This window comes from Ursus maritimus, unplaced genomic scaffold, assembly GCF_017311325.1.
Source record: "Ursus maritimus isolate PB19 unplaced genomic scaffold, ASM1731132v1 scaffold_12, whole genome shotgun sequence".
NCBI lineage: Eukaryota > Metazoa > Chordata > Mammalia > Carnivora > Ursidae > Ursus > Ursus maritimus.
This window is the reverse complement of record NW_024423564.1, coordinates 27,814,122-27,835,343: the sequence shown is the minus strand read 5'-3', so window position 1 is coordinate 27,835,343 and position 21,222 is coordinate 27,814,122. Positions and strand designations below refer to the sequence as shown.

Sequence of the window (21,222 nt, the reverse complement as noted above, 5' to 3'; positions counted from 1 at the left end):
AGACCATAGTACATACTATCAATATGATTGATAACTACTGTTGTTGACTTTGATTATCTCTGTGAGGCAGTGTTTGTCAAGTTTTTCCACTGTAAAGTTACTCTTTTTTTCCTGCCCTTTCCATACTGTACCCTTGGAGGGAAGTCATTGTGCACAGCCCACACTTACAGAAAAGGACTACCTCTTCCTCTCCTTAAGAATAGAATATTTACATCAATTATTTGGAATTCTTCTGCATAGAGATTTATCTCTTCTTTCCCACTTATTAATTTATTTAATCATTATTTATATCAGTAGACTCATGGGCATTTATTTTATACTGTGAGTTAAAATCTACTACAACTTTAAACATTTTTTCCTCATTTGTTCTACCTTTGGCCATTAGAACTCTTTCTGTTGGCTCTTCTGTCTCTTTAAGATACTATTAATGTAGGGTTTTGTTTTGTTTTTAAGCCCTTCCCTTCTCTAGTATTATAATTTGTTTAGGCTCATCTTTGTCCTTACTATATTTCCTGTCCCAGTCCCGGAATCAGCTATTTCTCTGAGGAGACTTCGTTTCCTTCATTAGAGAATGGTATGAGAAGCCAAGATGTATATGCTAGGTGCACATAAATTAACTTTTAATAACATCAAGATGATTGCTGATATTATGGTATTTAAGAATCTAATCCTCCTTCACTAATTCTTCAGATGCTACTATGAGCTCGTCTTGGGTATCTGAATGATATTCTTCATTTCTAGATACAGTAATACCTTGAAAACCTCTAGGTACTTAATTTCTTTATATTTAACTGCATACTAAATTTGGATACCAAAGAATCTGAGCACTTAAGTAAATAAAATTTTAACTGAATTTTATAATCCTTAATGACTACATAGCAAGCTGAATAAAATATCCTACATACCTAACTTCTTTTGTTGAGAGTCACTGTTAAAACTAGATAAAATTACAGAATAGTTATTTTTTAATTTAAAAATGCTTAAAATTTTGAGAAAATCATTTAAGAAAAATGAAAAATACTTTAAGTTGCTCAAAACGGAAACCATTGTGCTTCAAGGGAAAAAAAAATCTTCCAAAAAGAAGTCTGTTGGCCAAGAGTTGGCATATAAACTACCACCTGTTGTGAAACTATTAACAAATTAGCTCAGGAAATTGAAAAGCACAAACTGATCACAAAGCTTTATGATAAACTCCATCACTTAGTAATGTCACTGTAATTTAACATTATTGAAACACGTTACTTTAAAGTTCAGTGATAAAGATTTTATCACTTCCTCTCCATCTCTGCCAAAACTGCATACTGATCTGGGCACACTGATTTAAACCTAACTCACTCATTTTAGGTCAGAACAGAATTTTGAGTGGGTGTTTCTTAAGCCAAGAGTGGTTGGGGTATTGCCCATCTGAGGCATCCCTAGAGGTTATCTGCTGGGCAAACTAACGAAAGTGGGTAAATGTTACTGGGTACCAGGAAAAGAACAAAAAGTTGGATTTGAGTAGAACTACACTGTTTTAAATTTAAAAATTTCCATGACTTATAACAAAGCAGCATTAATTATATAGATGTGCTTGACCCACAGAAGCTTTTAATATGGTTATGACAACTTAATATGCTTATCTTTATAAAAACCAAAATACAAACTCAATTCCGGGTTAAATATCAGAAAGCGTGAGTTTAATTCCCACCTATTTTCTTCAACTACCTGAGCAAAAATTAACTTTTCTGTGTTTTGTTCCACCACCTGCAAAGTAGAGCAAGTTTTATTTAGTGTGAATATAAAAATAAAGCCCTGGACTAATAAATAACATTTGGATCAATAGAATAAAGGTGGAAAATTCCACTAAGAGGAGGAAACACTTTTTAACCACCATTTCCTCCCTCCTAAATACTATGAACTACTCTTACAAGCATTTTTTTTCTGAATCAAGTTCAATTAAATTTTTTTAGTAGGTTAAATGTCTCCTAATTGATCACTCCTATGCTCAAAACCCTCTAATGACTTTCCATCTTACTCAGAGAAAGGCCAAAGTTCTTAGGCCCTACATAAGCTGCCCTATTTACTTCTCAGACTTCCTTTACTTGCCCCTCTTACTTCACCCAGGGACTCTACTCAGACATTTCTCCTGGCCTTAGACTCTTTGCCCTTACTAGTACTTTAGCAGAGAATTCTTTTCCCAAATCTGCATGACTTACAAATGCTTTCTCATTTAATACCAACAACTCTAAAGCAGAAAACTTTCAGATCCTCAGTTCTGAATGAATAAATAAAAAGATAGGTTAGGTAACTTGTCAAAGATACTTAGGAAGTAGTTTGATTTCAAAATCTTATATTCTTTTTTTTTTTTTAAAGATTTTATTTATTTATTTGACAGAGATAGAGACAGCCAGCGAGAGAAGGAACACAAGCAGGGGGAGTGGGAGAGGAAGAAGCAGACTCATAGCGGAGGAGCCTGATGTGGGGCTCGATCCCACAACGCCAGGATCACGCCCTGAGCTGAAGGCAGACGCCCAACTGCTGTGCCACCCAGGCGCCCCTCAAAATCTTATATTCTTAATAAATACAAAATCTCTAGCAATTATGAGAAAACTAAAAGACAAAAAGTTGTGACCACAGAGTCATTTAGGATTTAAAAAACCTCTTGCTCTTGATAATAATTAAGGTGAAAGATTTATACGATCTGAAGAGAAACCAGAGTACTCTCTCTTGATAATAATTAAACTTCTTGAAGCTTTTTATTCTGATTAGGTTCTATCATATTTATTTTTGCAGGCTACTTAAATAAAGAAACCAGAAAATCTGCTTGTAAAGTATATGTGCAGACAGGAAGAAAAAAATAAAATTCTCCCTTAAAGTTAACAACTCGCATTTTCTCAGATGTAACTGAAGCCATTGACACCAACAATAAACATACATGAATTTCAGAGGTTTAAATTCTATCCAACAACCTTTCAAAGAAGAGACAAGAGACCCACGTTCAGTCACTTCTTCTGTAAGATGATAAATGCATTTAGACAGAGCCTGAAGTCATTCTATCATCCTCACCAGTGACCTAATGATAAAAAAATGTATGCAAATTGATGCACGTATGAATACAGTGAAAATCTTTGAATTTTAAAATTTTGAATACTCAAAGTATATACAGTAAAAATCTCTTGCAGAAATAGCAGATAAGTGAATTATTGTATTAATTTAACATCTAATACAAATAGTTGAGCGATGGTTATGTACCAAGCATCATATACCAAGTGCTGAGGAATACAGCAATTGAATGGCCAAAAATTCCTCTCACTGAACTTCCACTCTGGTGGAGAATGTAGACAAAAAGAATAACAAGAAATGTATATTTTACGGCAAGAAATAATTGTTTTGATGAAACATGAAGTGGCAGAAGAGCATAGTGATTAGAATAGTATTATTTTGGATAGAAATTTGGCCAAAGGAGCTTTATCTAATAAAATCATAGAGATCTGAATGAAATGAAAGGATTATATAGTATTTAAAATTCATAATGGTAACTCTGAATGGTCAAAAAGTATTAAAATAATACACATGATATAATTTTTATGTTTAATGAAACCTTACAGTTTAACCTCTTAATTTTATAGGTGTATATCTCCTCAAGACAAGCATTATAACAGAATGACGACTATAATACATCTGTAAAGTGGAATTCTGTTTGAGAAGGAGGAAACCTAGCTAATAACTTTCTCAAATAGTTCTAATAAAATGGCTAAAATCTAAAAACTGCTACACTTAAAAAAGGTTAAATTCACTGTGAGACACTAATATAAAACAGTTCCTCCAAAGACAAGGGAGAAAAGCACTATTATAAAAATCTTAAGTATATTACAGATGCAGATATCTCAAATAATAACATAGGGAAAGATTACAAAGTTTAAATCAAACAGAACGTTTCAAGATGACTAAAGAATCTTTGAATTCAAATTTAATAAACTTTAGCCTCATAAGTGTATCTACCACTGAATGCTTGTGTTTACAAAAATGAGTATTTGTTCACCTAATATATTTCCTTACCTAAATATGATACTTATAAAAGTATAAGTTTCATAAATACTTTAAAAAGCAGGTCTTAATTATATCAGCAGATTACACAATAACACAATTTATTAAATGAAGAATTTGAGAGAAATTGGTTTATGGGAAAAAAGTTCATTCACAAGAGAGTAACATTAATTGGAAGAGTTGATCTGAAAGAGATATGAAGCACAAAATATTTGACAGAGTTCTCCCCCTAGTGGAACTTGAAAATGATCTAAAATATTTCCATGACTAAAATGTATTATTCTTATAATTGAGAAAGGAGTTTCAGATTTTAGCAAGAGATCTATTATGGATCTATTATGGATCTGCATGTAATAAGTAAATAAATGAAAGAAAGTTGAATCGTCAAGATGTTTACTGAAAACACATTTACTAAATGTATTAATAGCAAGCTAGCCAAGCACAACTCAGTAAGAAGAAATATCTTAAAAGCAGAGGACTAGTGGGGGCACCTGGGTGGCACAGCGGTTAAGTGTCTGCCTTTGGTTCAGGGCGTGATCCCAGCGTTCTGGGATCGAGCCCCACATCGGGCTCCTCCGCTATGAGCCTGCTTCTTCCTCTCCCACTCCCCCTGCCTGTGTTCCCTCTCTCGCTGGCTGTCTCTCTGTCAAATAAATAAATAAAATCTTAAAAAAAAAAAAAAAAAGCAGAGGACTAGGGGATACAGAGAAACACAATTTAGTAAGACATAGTAGCTTGCAGAATGGTACAGAATTTTGAAAGAATGTGAAAAATTTGAAAAGTGTGTGTGTGTGTGTATGTGTAGGGGGTAGGGAGGGAGGATGAGGAGATAAATGCTGAGATGAGATGGGAAATGCAGGTCTGGGCAACAATGAAAAGGTAAGCATTTTATGCTGAGGAATTTTGATATGATTTGCTAGGTAAAAGGCAGTCTGTAAAAGTTTTTATTTTTCAGAAAGCTAACTCGGGTAGCTCTGTGGAAGAGCTGAGGCTGGAAAAGAGAGAACTGACTAGGAAGTTACTACAATAGTTCAGGTAAGGCTGGGGACAGAAGAATTCAGGGAATGGCTGGGGGAACAGAAAGGCTAAGAGAGTTATTAAAGGAAAAATTTCTGAAATTAATGTTACCTTTGATTTAGTTTTAGATCTACTCAGGACTTTTCTCTTTTGAAGGAACTGAGGAGTTGGGCAAGACACTTCAATCTTTATGAGTTATTAAAAATTATCTGAAAGCAACACTACAAGAATAGGTGAGAAGGTAAAATGTTGGTAATGTTAACTAGCACAAGCTCTTTTTAAAAGAATTTGGTATTATCTAGTCAAGCTGAAAGTTTACATACTCTCTCTATATAGCCTTGATATAGAGGGTTAAGAACGGCATTGAACAATCCTTTAAGAGATGATACCACTGATCAAGACTAGAGATACAAAAAGAAAAGAAAATTTTTTGGATGAAATAAAAACATACAATTTTAAACATGTTGAATTTGAAGTGCCTGTGCAAATTCCAGGTAGAGTGGTCTACTGTCCATTGAAACTATTGGTCTACTCATCAAAAGACACAATAAGTTAAAAAACAACAAAAGACAAGTCAGTGGAAAGAGGTATTTGCAAAACATAACATCAATAAATAAATAATTATACATCCAAAGAAAAAGACAAAAACCTAATAGAAAAATATACACAAAAAGACTTTAGCAGACCTTTACAAAAGAGGAAATCCAAATTGCCAGCCTCATTAGTAATCAGGTAAATGGAAATTAAAACCACAACGAAGTATCACTGCATACCCACCAGAATGGCACAAGTTAAAGCATCTGACACCACCAAGTGTTGAGGAGGATATGGAACAAGCAAGAACTTTCATATGCTGCTCTTGGGAGTTTAAACTGGTACATGCACTTTGAAAATAAAGCTGAAGATTTGCATGCTCTGTGACACAAACATTCCACACTAGAGAAACATGTACATGTGGTCAGTATAGTGCACAAGGTTGCTCATAATCTCAGCACTGTTCAAAACAGGCCCAATCCACAAACTCCCAAATGACCAATAATATTAGCGTGGATAGATACATTGTGATATATTCATAAAATGGAACACGTACAACAATAAAAATGATTATTCTAACTAAAATAATGTTGAACAAAGAAAGAAGAGACAAAGATATTCAAGAACACTTTTCAAAGTTCAGAAACAGGGAAAACTAAACCGTACAGATCAGAGAGGCATACGAAGATGACACAATTATAAGGAAAAGCAAGGGAGTGACTACCACAAAACTCAGGACAAGGGAGTCAGGTGTGATTGGGTAGACTTCTGGGGTACAGACAATATTCTGTATCTTGACCTGAGCCACGATTATATATGGGTAATGTGTTTACCCATATTATAATGTAGTTTTGTATTATGAACTTCTTGGTATATTGTGCTAATAATTTTTAAATTAATTTTTTAAAAAGGTTTAAAAATTACTGGTTCGGGGAAACATGCGAGGGCTGGAATTACATTAGGATCTGTTGTACAGATGGCTCCTAAAGCCATGTGAATGACACCCTTCATTTGAATACACTTTTTAAAAAGCCAAAAACTTGGGATTCTCAAAGGAATACAAACGTTCAGAAATGATAAGAAGACTAAAACAATAAACAAGAAAGAAGACAGACGAAAGTGAGTGGTGGTGGGAAAGCTATGGGAGGAGAGAACATAAAGAGGACAATTGGTCAACAATGATAAATGAGATAAACTCAAGCAGGATAAATACTGGAAAAAAATACCAATGAATCTAGCAATTAGGATTCCAGTGATTATTTAATTAAGAGCCATTTGATCCCACATATTCCTGATAGTAAAAATTTCATGCATTTTCTATTTTCAGAAATGATATAACATGTTATATTTCATTTTAAACAAAATATGCAGCATATCAGGCTCTTCACTTTAATAAGTATTTCAGAATAAATAAAAATGATATAAATCTTGCTGTTTGCAACTAACATGCATAGAAATATAGCAAAATTTTATAATTTTCTTGATATTAGAAAACTACAGGCTTAAACTAGAATTGCATATAATAGCATGATTTAAATCGTTGATTACAAATATGTCAAGCAGTCAGTTCATGTCTAAAGTTTTTCTGAATATGTGCTACTTTACAGGGAACATTACCAACAGAACATAAAGGCTATTTTTAAATAAATTTAAACAAATCATAATGTGTTATGATCACTTTTGACCCAGATCAAAAGATGAGGCTATAATATACGTAAGTCTTAGAAATTAACCAAATTTTGAATCGAAATTTAATTCAAAGGATATTTCAAGTGGGAAGAAAATTCTAGATGTTGCAGCAAAAATTGTATTATGGCTTGGAATAGAATATAACACATTTTGAAAGAAATAAGATTTTGATCATAATATTTTTCTCATATTAGAAATTTACTACCTTTTATTATACAATAAGAAATAGGACACAGAGTGACAAAATGTTTAGTTTTAAATCTTTTGAAAATTGCTTTGGCAATGTACAAATATGGTAAACTATCACTCAAACATAGACTTAGAGCAGAGGCAACAAAAGAAAAATAGGTAAGTTGGACTTCAACAAAGAAACTTTTGTGCATCAAAAAACAGCAGCAGAACAAAAAGGCAACCCACAGAAAGGGAGAAAATATTTGCGAACCTCTATCTGAAAAGGGACTGACATCAAGAATATATAAGGAACTTCTATAACTCAACAACCTGATTAAAAGATGAGCAAAGGACTCATACAGACATTTCTGTAAAGAAGATATACCATAGCAAATAAGCAAATGAAAAGATGGTCAACATTACTAATCATTAGGGAAATGCTAATCAAAACTATAATGAGCTACTACTTCACACTGATTAGGATGGCTACTATAAAAAACAACAACAAAAAAAACCCCAGAAAATTAACAAGTGTTGGTGAGGATGTGGTGAAATAAGAGCCCTTGTGCACTGGCTGGCAAGAATGTAAAATGGTGCAGCTGCTGCGGAAAATAGTATAGCAATTCCTCAAATAATTAAACACAGAATTACCATATGATCTATCAATCTCACTTCTGGGTAAATCCCAAAGAAATGAAAGCAGGGATTCAAAGAGATTTGTACAACTATATTCACAGCAGCATTATTCACAATAGCCAAAAGGTGCAAGCAACCCAAGTGTTTACCAATGACTAAATAAACAAAATGTGGTATATACATACAATGGAATAGTACTTGGTCTTAAAAAGGAAGGAAATTTTTTCACATATTACAACATGGATAAACCTTAATGACATTATGCTAAGTAAAAAGAGCCAGTCATAAAAAGACAAATACAGGGGCATCTGGGTGGCTCAGTAAAAGTGGCCAACTCCTGACTTCAGCTCAGGTCATGATCTCGGAGTCCTGTGATTGAGCCCTGTGGTCGGTAGGTGGGCTGGTCTGTGTTTCAGTCTATCAGGCTCCCTACTCAGTGGGGAGTCTGTTTCTCGCTCTCTTTCCCTCGCCCTCTGCCCCTCTCCCCACTTGTGCACCCTCTTTCTCTAGAATGAATAAATATACCTTTAAAAAAAAAAAAAAAGACAGGGATGCTTGAGTGGCTCAGTTGGTTAAGCGTCTGCCTTTGGCTCAGGTCATGATCCCAGGGTCCTGGGATGGAGTCCCACATCGGGCTCCCTGCTCAGTGGGGAGTCTACTTCTCCCTCTGCCTGCTACTCCCCCTGCTTGTGTGCGCACGCACTCTCTCTCTCTCTCTGACAAAGAAAATCTTAAAAAAAAAAAAAGACAAATACTATATCATTTTACTTATATGAGGTACCTAGAGTAGTGTAATTCAGAGATAAAAAGTGGAATGGTAGTTTCCATGGAGTTTGGGGAAGACAGGCATGAGGAGATGTTCAATAAGCAGACTTTCAGTTTTGCAAGATGAAAAGAGTTCTGGAGACTGGTTGTACAACAATGTGAATGTACTTAATGTCACAGAACTGTACACTTCAAAATGGTGAATTTTATGTTATATGTATTTTACCACAAAAGTACTTGGAAATGAATATATGTTGAAAATAGAATCACAGTCATTAGGAGGAAGATATAAATCACTCTCTGCAGGAAAGAGAAACTATGGCATTATTTCTATGTGTACTTTATTATTTTCCTATGGTACCTGGATTTCCAGCTCAGCAATGTGCTGCTGTAATTCAGCCACAGCAGCTATGCTATCTGCTTCCCGGAGTCTCACAGCCATCACTTCTTCCTTGTTCTAGGGCAGCAAACAAAACAAACCAAAAATAAACCATGGAATAAATAAAAAATAAAATCTGCTTCAAAATTTGAAAACAAATAGATCTATGATTAAATGAGAGAAAAAAAGTGCAATTATTTCCTGAACTTGATAGAAAATGAAGACCGAATATATGGAATAGCATTCCATCTTTAAGCATTAAGAAACACCACTCATATAAGTAAATGTTGCACAAAAAGTTAAAATTAAAAATGAACTTAATTAAAACAATTCAAATCACTGGTGACTGTGAGAGCTGCTCATTTTTTATGCAAGAACAAATATTGAAAACTTTCCAACACTTAATTAAGACAACAGATTAACGGAGAAGGATACTCAGAGAGTATATTAGCTAGATAATATATAAAAATTATATTTTTTCTGAAGCAATAAATGTTAATGAATATTTACATTATACTTCAAAAGAGAATAGAAATTAGATTATATCATAATTCTGACCTTCCTAGGAAAAGCATAGTACTTAATTCTACCACCTCAAAATTTCACAAAGAAAAACCCCAGAACTGTAGTGTACAATATCGTTGCCAATTAATATTGATCCAGAAATAACAAAATATGAAGAAAATATGTTAGAGAAAAGTATGCTATGCAAAAATATTTTTCTCCTCCATTAACTTCAGTTGAAATTTAGCAATCAGTTGTATCAAAAATGTACAGCATGGTGATCTTAGGAGAAATTTAGCACCTGACAGTACCATAATAACAAAATTTCTAAAAATAACAAATTTAGTATAAGTGTAATAATTAAACTTCCAAATAAAAAATTATATTTATTCTTGTATCTCAGATATGATATTGCTGCTTCACTTTAAGCAAATACTGCTTTAAATATTTTGCCAATTTGCATACGGTCAAATGTATACCCACTGCTGTGCTAGAAACGTCTAACAGTCAGGGGTGCCTGGATGGCTCAGTGGTTAAGCATCTTCCTTCAGCTCAGGTCATGATCCTGGGGTCCTGGGATTGAGCCCCACAGCGGGCTCCCTCCTCAGTGGGAAGCCTGCTTCTCCCTCTCCCTCTGCCTGCCGCTCCCCCTGCTTGTGCCCACCCCCATTCAAATAAAAAAATAAAATCTTAAAAAAAAATGTCTAGGAATCAGCTTTCTCCTAGGGGTGTGTGTGTATGTGTGAGTGTGCATGTGTACACATATGTGTTCATGCATAAGTTTATTATATTTTTAATATAAACCGATACAGAGGATATAGAAAACACAACATACAGATAATAAGATATACAATACTCATTGCCCATTCTGTGTAGTCACTATATTCTCACAGAATGCTCTCACTGGTTTTTTTCTAAACTATATCTATAAGCTACCAATGGTTGAAACTGGGGAATAAGTGAAGTTTTGATATACATGTTGATTGAATATTTTTGTTAGAGAAAAGATGAAAGTGAAACAAGGAAGACTTATGTTAGAATTTCACTCATTTGTTAATAATGTGAGCAAGTTTTTTGTTGATTCTGGTAATAGTAACCAAATACTGAAAGAAAATTTCCTTAAAATTTTTGTGCTATTAATAATGTATAGGCTGAAGATACAACACACTTTTAAACTTTAACCTGTGTTAAAAATCAAGCACAGGCATCAAAAGCTTTTCCTTAAAGAGCCAGAGAGTAAATATTTTAGGCTTGTGGGCCATACAGTGTATCACAAGTATTCTACCTGCCACCACTGCAGTGTGAAAGTAACCATGGACAATATAAAACAAATAAGCAAGGCCATATTCCAATAAAATTTTACTTCCAAAAACAGGCAACCGGACAGATTTGGGCTATGGGCTATAGTCTACCATCATCTGGTCTAGATAGTCAACAAAAAATAAATCCAGGGGCGCCTGGGTGGCACAGTCGTTAAGCATCTGCCCTCGGCTCAGGGCGTGATCCCGGCGTTCTGGGATCGAGCCCTACATCGGGCTCCTTCGCTGGGAGCCTGCTTCTTCCTCTCCCACTCCCCCTGCTTGTGTTCCCTCTCTCGCTGGCTGTCTCTCTCTGTCAAATAAATAAATAAAATCTTTAAAAAAATAAAAAAAAAATTCAGCCCTGATTTGTAGTTTGACAACTTATGTGCTGTAAATCGTCCCACCATGGCTCCTTTCAAGCTACCAAAGTGACATTACTGAACACTGAGATGGGAAGAAATGTGCAGTATGGTATTTCCACCATACAGATACAAGGGTATAAATAAACTCAAAAGCACAGATAGTAGTAAAATGTAAAAATAAGTAGGAAATTATGAAGTTTGAATAGTTATTACTTTTGCCCTATCACAATTTAATTATGTTATATAACTTAATTGTTAATATGGCTGTTTAAACAAACGAGTCAAAATTTCTGAAAATTTAACAATTGGTTCTTGCAGGCCTTTACTGGCTGGCTCCAGCACATCACTGTGTCTATATTCCATAAAATTCAAATATCATTTTGTCACTCCCTTATTTAAAACACTTTATGGCACTCCACAGATCTTGAGATAATGACTCAAGTCCTTATACTGGTGTCCTAGATTCTATATGATTTTGCTCCCTATTCACTGTTCTAGCCTCGTAGCTTACCAGTATTCCTCACGACACTTATCTCCAGCTACAGTGAACTTCTTTTAGTCCAAGCAACCTCTTGTTCCTCTCATTTTTACTCTTCACACATGCTATTTCCTCTGTCCAGTGAACTCTATGTATTGTCTTTCCTCAGCTCCTACATAGCTCTAATGTTTTAGCTTAATCATTCCTCAGTTAGCCTTCCTTGAACCATTACCCTAACACTAAACTCCCATTAGTGTCCTATATACCTCCTCAATCATGGCACTACTCATACTGCATTGTGCTTGTTTGTTCACTTGTCTAAATACTTTACTAAGAGAAATTCTCTTGAGGGCAGTGATGTCTCCAACAGTCAGCACCAACTTTCAACCTTGTGAGAGAGCTACCTAAAACACCTTATCCTTTAGCTCCAGTTAAGCCTTCAGCTGACTGCAGCCTCATAACAGACTCCAAACCAGAACTACTTGGCTAAGCTGCTCCTGAATTTCTGACCCACAAAAACTCTAGGATATTGGTTCTTATTGCTATTTTAATCCACTAAGTTTTAGAGGTAATTTTAAAAATAGTAATAGATAACTAATACATTTATACTCTACAAATTTTAGTTAACAGTATATAAAATTATATTAATCAAGTAAAATTATATAATTTATGTAAATGGTATATGTTGAATTATATAAATTCATAATACTTACAAAGGTATATATTATAAATTATACAAAATTATGTTAATCAAGCAAAAAAACCCAAATTTCCCCTCACCTTCCCCCCTCCAATATAATCACCAAGTCTTGTTGGTTCTCTATAAAAACAGACTGTAAACTTATCTATACAAAATAGTATTGCACTATTTCCTGATGATCTCCTAACAAATCTCTCTCCAACGCCACCTCAAACCTATCTCTACACACAGTGGTATGTGTGTTTTTTTAAAAAAATAATTATATTAATTGCTACAAGCAATATCCCTTAATAAATGCTAAAATTAGTTGCTGAAACTTTAAGGACACCTGCATGGCCTCAAAATAGTTCCTCTAAATATTTGTTAATTATTGTGGTGGTTTTAATATATGTCCACAAGTTCTTTGATACTCTTTCCTTGAGGAGATGTAGCTTAACACCCCTGCCTGCTGTCAGACTACGGGCTGGACTTAGTAACTTGCTTGTAATGAACAGAGTAGGAAAGGAAAAAAGCTCTGTAGTGGAGAAAGCTGGCAGACACCAACTTAAATGATCAGGGTTAACAGCACTAACCATAAGACGATGTGCTGAGAAGGACACTTCAACTCTGTATTCTTTCTTAAAATACATTATCTCAGTCTAGTCATAAGAAAACATGCAATCCCAAACTGAGGGATATTCTGCAAAATATCTCACCAGTATTCTTCAATAATCAAGGTAAGGAAAGATAAGAAACATTAAGAAACTGTCACAGATTGGAGGAGACAGAAACATAATGGGGGAGATCTGAATAAAGTCTGTAGTTTAGTAATAACATTGTATCATCATTCATTTCTTAGTACTGATAAATGTATCATGGTTATGTAAGATGTTAACATTAAGAGAAGCTGATTAAAAGGTATATGGTAACTCTCTGTACTATTTTTGCTGTTTTTCTGTAAACAAAAATATTTCAAAGTTTAAAGTAAAAAAAAAAAACAAAAACACAACCTGAAGCAAATACAGCAAAGCAGAAAAAAAAAGTCATAGTTGATTTCCTGCTTAAAACCTTTCAATGGTTTCCCACAGCACTTAAGAGTAAAACCCAAACTCACTAGTATAGGCTCTAAAATTTTATATGGTAAGAAGTGGAGTCCCAACCTATTTTCCTGGTTTTATTTCATTAGCTTTCTACTTTATGCAAGACTCAGCAACCAACTTCTTTTCTTCTTTTAGATCTTGAACTCTGTAACCTTTTCATGCCAGGATCTTCCCATGGCTCTTCATATGGCTGCTTCTTTCCTATTCTTCACATCCCAGCTTTGATACCGTCTCCTGGCACTCCATCTTAATCACCACTTCCCCTTACAGCCCACTTTATAGTACATTAGTAATGATCTTATATATTTTTTACTTATTGTCTCACTAAACATTGAGCTCACCTTCCTCACTACTAAATCCTCAGTGCCTATAAGACTGACAAATAAAGGCTGCCCAAGTATTTGACAAATATCTAAACAGATGCCATCATTCGTTGAAGTCTTATAATCTCACCTCTTCCCATCCCTATTTGAGAATCACTATCCTAAAATACTCAAGTTACATCTATTTAAAATGAAAAGGTTTGGCTATACACTTTGTAAGTACATTTTGTAAGCAACACAATGGAGAGACAGGTACTATCATGCCCTCTTGGTCAGAGTACAAAATGGTACAACCCTAAGCGGTGTCATCTGACAAAATTTTATGAAAGTACAAATGCATTTACTCATTGATGAAACAATCTAAGGGCACGTGTAGATGTTCCTCTAAAGGAATGTAGATATAACTCTGTATGTCTGAAATTATATATGTACAAGCTTATTCACTACACTGCTTGTGGCAAGCAAAACACTGGGAACAATCCATGTGCCCATCAATAAGGATCTAATTAAGTATACCATAGTACATCCATGCAATGGAAAACAATGTACCTTAGAAACTAATGAGAAGAAATTTTTTTTTTTAAGATTTATTTATCTGAGAGAGGAGAGAGAGAGCACAGTGGGGGGGGAGGGGCAGATGGAGAGGGAGAAGCAGACTCCCCACTGAGCAGCAAGCTGATGCAGGGCTTGATCCCAGGACCCCAGGATCATGACCTGAACTGAAGGCTGAGGCTTAACCACTGAGGCACCCAGGCGTCCCTAATGAGAAGATTCTTGAAACACTGATACTGAAAGCTCTACAAAACATAATGACATAAAAAACCCCACCATAGTGACAGAAAAGGCAAAGAGAAAAACATACAATATGTTAATTTTTAGGTAAGAAAGTGAAAGGAAAAATTATGTTCTTTTACTTGCTTGTATTTGCCTAAAAGAAACTCTGAAACGGGGCGCCTGGGTGGCTCAGTTGGCTAAGCATCTGCCTTTGGCTCAGGCCATGATCTCAGGGTCCTGGGACTGAGTCCTGCATCAGGCTCCCTGCTCAGTGGGGAGTCTGCTTCCCTCTCTCCCCTTGCCCCTCCACCCCTCTCATACTCTCTCACTCACTCACTCTCTCTCTCAAATAAATAAATAAAATCTTAAAAAAAAACAACTCTGAAAGGACTTATCAGAAAATAATAAAAGCAGTTACCTAGCAAAAAATAAAAGAAGGGGTATGTGGTAGAGTCAGGAGAATGAGATAAAAGGGGAAAGAGTGTGAGTAATGCTTTCATGCATACTCAGTTAAAAAATCAAAGCATTATGAAAAAATGCACATGTATTAAGCTATTAAAGTTTATATTATATATAAGTACCAGGTTTATTTTCTTCCTGTTTCCTTCCTGTCATTACTCCATATATGTACAATGTTATAATCATAGTAAAATACTCTGACTTTCCTCACTTAAAATTACTTATCATACAATTTTACAAGTGTATATATATATATACATATATATATATTAATATACGTTTTCTCATGGATATATACATATCTATATTGGTATCTCTCTATATATGTAGAACTAGAAAATATAAAATCTTTCTACAATCTTCAAATTTAGAATTATGCAGAAATCCCACAATCTCATTACTAAAATCTTGGGGGCTAGGTATGTCATAGAATTTCTGATTTTCTAGATTTTAGAAAAATAATAAGATACATAAACCATACATCAGTATTATCCAGTGGCTGCATCCATATGAATACTATGCTTACTGTTAAACACAATGAAACTGTAAAATATAAATATCCACACCAATTGGGATAAAATAAAAATTCTAAATGGCCATCCAAATGAATTTGTGCGAAATTTATGAGAAAACATTTGGGTTTCAGAGTGTTTTGAATTTTCATATTGGAGATCACAGACTTACACTATTTTCATCTTTAAGTTGGAACATTCAAATTCAGTTGTAGAGGGAAAATAACATTAATATTAAAAACGGTATCCGGATATATTACATAAATGAAAAATAAAATGAAATTTAATAATTATTTATCAACAAATTATAAGCTATAATCATACAAAACTAAACGAGGGGCGCCTGGGTGACTGAGTTGGCTAACTGTCTGCCTTCAGCTAAGGTCATGATCTCAGGGTCCTGGGATTGCACCCAGAGACCGGCTCCCTGCTTGGCAGAGTCTGCTTCTTCCTTTCCCTCTGCCCCCCACCCAACTCATGCAGATGTTTGCATGTGCTCTATCTCTCCAATAAATGAATAAAATCTTTAAAAAAAAAAAAACTAAATGAAAATGAATCAGATTTCTACATTGAAGGACTAGCTTCCTTGAAAAAGTTAGCGTTTGTTCCTGAACTGTTCCAGCATAACAAGGTAAAATATATACACTTAATTACAATGTACTAGGTGCTACAGTAATAACACACTGGTCATTCTCAAAATCTACAAAAGTATTACAAAACACTGAATAAGTCAATATACAGGGTAAACACACAGGCAGATATCAGAGTCAGCATCTGTAACAAATTTCACAGAATTATTACTGAACAGTTAAAAATTAAAATCTCATATTGGTTCTTAAAATTTTCTAAAATTCTGAATCTGAGCCTATTACTTATATAAAAAATATATATTTTTCATCAGCAAATCCCACAAATTATTTCCAAAGAACACCTTACTTTGCTTAAAAGGTGCTAAGGCATTTGAGGAACAATATTAAATCCAATAAGTGTTACCAACTTATGTTTAAGGAAAACTTACACCAATAACGAAAAAAGATTAAATTTAGCTCTTTATTAAAAATAAGTCAGCACAGACAATATGGCATCATAAAAATTCAATCACATGTTAGAAAGACAAATCAGATTGATATAACCTCATGTCACATCATTTTATTTTTAAATTAGTCTAGTCATATCCTTCTAGAGGGACTAATTTTAAGTTAGTACAAATTTCAGTACTGCCTACAGATTTCTGTCAGTGTAAATTGCAAGAGTCATGCATATTTATTAGGATGTAATTTCATCTCTGGATTTCAGTGACACTGATAAACCACTCAAGCTTCACTCTTGGTTTTTAATGACACCAGAACAAGTTGATGGAATTACAGCTTCATATGTACCATTGAAAGTCTTATTTCTTATCATAGAATAATAAGGCTGGAATCTTTAAAGGGCATCATTCCTGCTGTCTCATCATGGAAAGATAGATGCCTAGTTTATTTTAAAATCCCATAACTTGTCCTCAGTAATCTATTCTAATGCTCAGACCACAGTCATCTCTTTAGTTATTTCTCTCTCTTACTCTCACACTCACTCTTTCTCCTTCCACCCCCCTCCTCATCCCACCCTCACTCTCTCACCACTGTCATGCTGGAAATTGATTTCAGGAAACATTTACTTTCATTCAAATACTTTTTGATGCTTTATAAATCCAAACACTTAACACAAAAAATAGGAAACCCAGTCAAAATAATAATGGGAAATGTACACAATTTTCCCAACCCAAGGGCAAACACACTTCTTTTGCTCTCTACGCAGAAAACATGTATCAATATTGAGTGCCTACTGATACCATACTGATCAAAGCAGAATTGCCTTAATTTCTCTAAATTACTTTTCTTTTTGGTTGTGATTTTAAAAGCTTTGGTTTTAAAGGGCTACAAGTCAAAAGAAAAATTATAAAGAGATATCAGTTTTCAACCAATTGGTTTACTTAATTTCCTAAACTAGCAGTTAACCAAGTGGGTGAAAATGAGGTTTCCTGCCTGAAATCCACCTCACAGCAAGATGAGCTAATCCTGTCTGAAAGCAACCACCAAACCAAGTTTAGGAAAAGTGGGAAATAAAACTCACTTTTTTTGGTTTTATTTGGTTTTAAAATAATGAAGAGACAAAACAAAAAGGCATTATTATATTGACAAAAACATTAGGTAGCCGATCTATTTACCTTGCATTCAATCTCTGCTTGTTTGCGCTTTGCTTCACTTAATTGAGTAAGCAGTCCTTTGTTCTGTGCCGAAAGATATTGTACCTTCTCATGTAGACTAATCACCTCTTGTTCTGCTCTTCGAAGATGGTTACTATTGATCTGATTCTAATAATTAAAAATATAAATACTCAGAGATTAAAGACCCTAAAAAACCAACAAATTTCTACCTCCCCATTTTATACCTCAATAACATTATATAAAATGCTATCATTACAGGTGGATTTTATTTAACAAATAGTTAAATGCTAAAAAAAAAATTTTATAAACGTGCTTTAAAAATCAAGTCATCCAAAAGAATACTCAAGGTCCATATTAGAAACTCTTCCTAATTTTCTGTTTATACAATAAATATCTACAAACTTTAAGAATGTTTACACAGACCTTGAAGGTATTAATTTCCAAAACAGGCAGTGTCAGACAAATGAGTAGATACAGAAATATCATCAATTTAACTCCTCTTTCCTGTTCCCAAAAGAAAGCACAGACTGACTAAAAAGTACCATCACCATTTACTGGACTGTAAAATCCCTGATGTCATGAAATGTGTCATATTCACGTCTATATCCCTCCAATGTACAGCACAGTCTTTTTTATGGAACATGAACTGGTTTTGAATTCTGACTTGTTATTTGGTGATTAAGCAAACTAGTTATAATATTTCTGAGTCTATTTCCTCATTTGAAAAATGCATATAAAAATACTCCCTATTTCTCATTTGATTCTCTTCAGTATTAAACGAGAGATTACATGGAACAGGGCTTAATATATAGAAAGAACTCAATAAATGCTAGCTGCTTTATGTATTACAACTATAGAACATGCTAAAAAATATAGAGAGAGCTTAAATTGACTGACATGAGGTAGTTTCTCCATGCAGGCTTCCCGTAGCCTGATTTCTCTCAACCCCAAAATATCCTATTAGGGGTCTGAAAGAAACAGTAGGGATTTTATAAGCAAAGACAGGAAAATCTGGCTCCTCATTTTAAAGTTCTTCAACCTTGCTAAACTTATCTAATCCCATCAAATTTCAGTACACTGGTACAAGCATAGATATTATCACTAGACTTTAAAGGCTTTTTTGGAAGAATCATATGAGAAAAGTTTATGAAAGGAGTCTCACATAATGTTTGAAATTAAATAGATACTTAATAAATCCTTGGTTGTTACAATTATTACACCTATTCTACCTAACTCACAAAAAGTGACCCTGCCTCCAGTTTTATTAAAAAATGTGCACCATGTAATAAGATTTAAGCTCCAAAACTTTCTACTATTTCTGAGTTTCTTCATTTTTACTTTTACTCCTCTTCCTATCTGTCTACAAAATAGTGAACTTCTTAGTACTCAAGTACTTAGTACTTAGATTCAAAATATTCCACAACTTTTTACTGTCTTCCCTCCTACCCCTAAACAAATAACTACACTTCAGAGGGACATACCTTCAACATAAGCTGCAAAGAATTCCCACAGATAGAACTCCTCTCTCCACCTCATAATACAAGTCTATGATCCAAAATTATAGAACTCCACACATAAACAAAACCAAAAATTGACAATGAGTGAGAAATTACAGACAAGAGGATAACAAGCACAGATTTTTTTAAAACTCTAGATAGTACTCATGTAAGGACTTTATACAAAATAGTTTATTTAAAATTATTAGACATAAAAAGAGGAAGCAAAAACATAAGCAAAGAACAAGTAACTATCAAAAAACATTTAGCAAATTTGGGGGTGCCTGGGTAGCTCAGTTGGTTAAGCATCCAACTCTTGATTTTGGCTCAGCTCATGAGCTCAAGGTTGTGGGATGGAGCCGGGTACCTGGCTACCCGCTCAGCGCAGAGTCTGCTTGTCCCTCTCCTTCTGCTCCTCACCCCACTCTCTCTCTCAAGTAAATAACTAATATTTTTTTGAAAAAACACATTTAGCCAATTTGAAAAATAACCAAATACAACTTCTAGAAGTTAATATAGCCAATAATGTTAAAAATTAATTAAAGCGTTAAACAGGAGATTAGTTACACTGAAGAAATAGTGTTCCAGAAGAGGTTAAGAAACATGGAAGAGAATAAGGAGGTACAAAATTGACCTAATGGGGGTTGCAGGATAAAATAGAAAACAAAGAAAAAAGTGAGACAGGATAGTCTAAGAGATGACAATACTTGAGAATTTTTACAACTGGAAAAAAATATATATATGAATCCACATTTTGGGAAAACACAACTAGTTCTAGATAGGATAAGTAGAAATAGGCCTTCACTAAGATACACTTTAACAAACAGAATGCTAGTGAAAAGAAGAGACACATCAAGGGCAAAACTGAGTATCTGTTAAGGGGGAAAGTGAAATATGCAGCAGACATCTCAAGAGGAAAACTTTGTGTTGCTTAAAAAAATAAATTTCATCCTACAATAGTATATTCAGCTGAACTATCATATAAGAGTGAGAAAAAAAGCACATTTACCTTTAAGAAAGTGAGAGCTTACAACTCATGATTGAAATCAGAGAGAAACTATTAAATAAAAGTAACAGAGCAAAAAGACAGCGAATAGACAAATCCAAATAAGCACTGACTCCATAAAATAATAATGCCTAGTAATTTGGAGATTTAAAAAAGATGTACAATAATAGTAAGATATAAGACTGGAAGATGGAAGAAGAGCACATAAAGATCTTCTAAGGCCCTTACACAGTTTAGAAGGAAGATGGAGATAATTACCAACATTAAACTTTGTGCAGTCAGGTGAGCATTTTTTATTTTTTTCAGGTAATAAACACTAACAGAAAAGAAAAGGAATTATAAAAATCAAAGCAGTAGCAGAAAAAGAAACATCTAAATTAATCCAATAAAAAAGCATGAAAGGAGGGGAAAAATAGAAAAAAGGGAAGAAATAAATTGAAAAAAGAAAACAATTTTAAATACATCATTTTAAAGAGTTTTGATTCCTGATGGGGTTGTAGGATAGAAAGAGCATTATTCCCACTCTTTCAATTAAAACAAACAAACAAAAAAAGCCAGCCAAACTTGAAATTTACAACTTTTGTTGGAACCAGAGAGGTGAGGTCACAAGGCAAGCAACTATCCTCCAATCTAAGGACAGACAGGGCAGATGAAGCCAGAAGCTGTTTCGAATAATTCAGCCAGAATATTATCAAATTGGTCCCGGCCACGTGTTGGCTGGCTAGACAATGTGAAGCCTAAGGGTTCACAAGCTCTTATAAGCAGAGTTCATAAGCTCTTATACACTTTTTCTTCGTGGACCCCA

At 34.3% G+C, this 21,222-nt stretch overlaps 1 protein-coding gene across 2 annotated transcripts in view; it reads right to left on the bottom strand.

Annotated features, from left to right (window-relative positions):
• Window positions 1-21,222, bottom strand: part of EVI5 (ecotropic viral integration site 5) — a 191,778-nt gene that overhangs the window by 48,538 nt on the left and 122,018 nt on the right. For both annotated transcript variants that reach the window (XM_040627036.1, XM_040627037.1), the window contains 2 exons: window positions 17,916-18,062; window positions 9,200-9,295 (listed from right to left, as the gene is read on the bottom strand). In XM_040627036.1, the coding sequence (XP_040482970.1) occupies window positions 9,200-9,295; window positions 17,916-18,062 (243 nt within the window). The remainder of the gene's footprint in view (window positions 1-9,199; window positions 9,296-17,915; window positions 18,063-21,222) is intronic.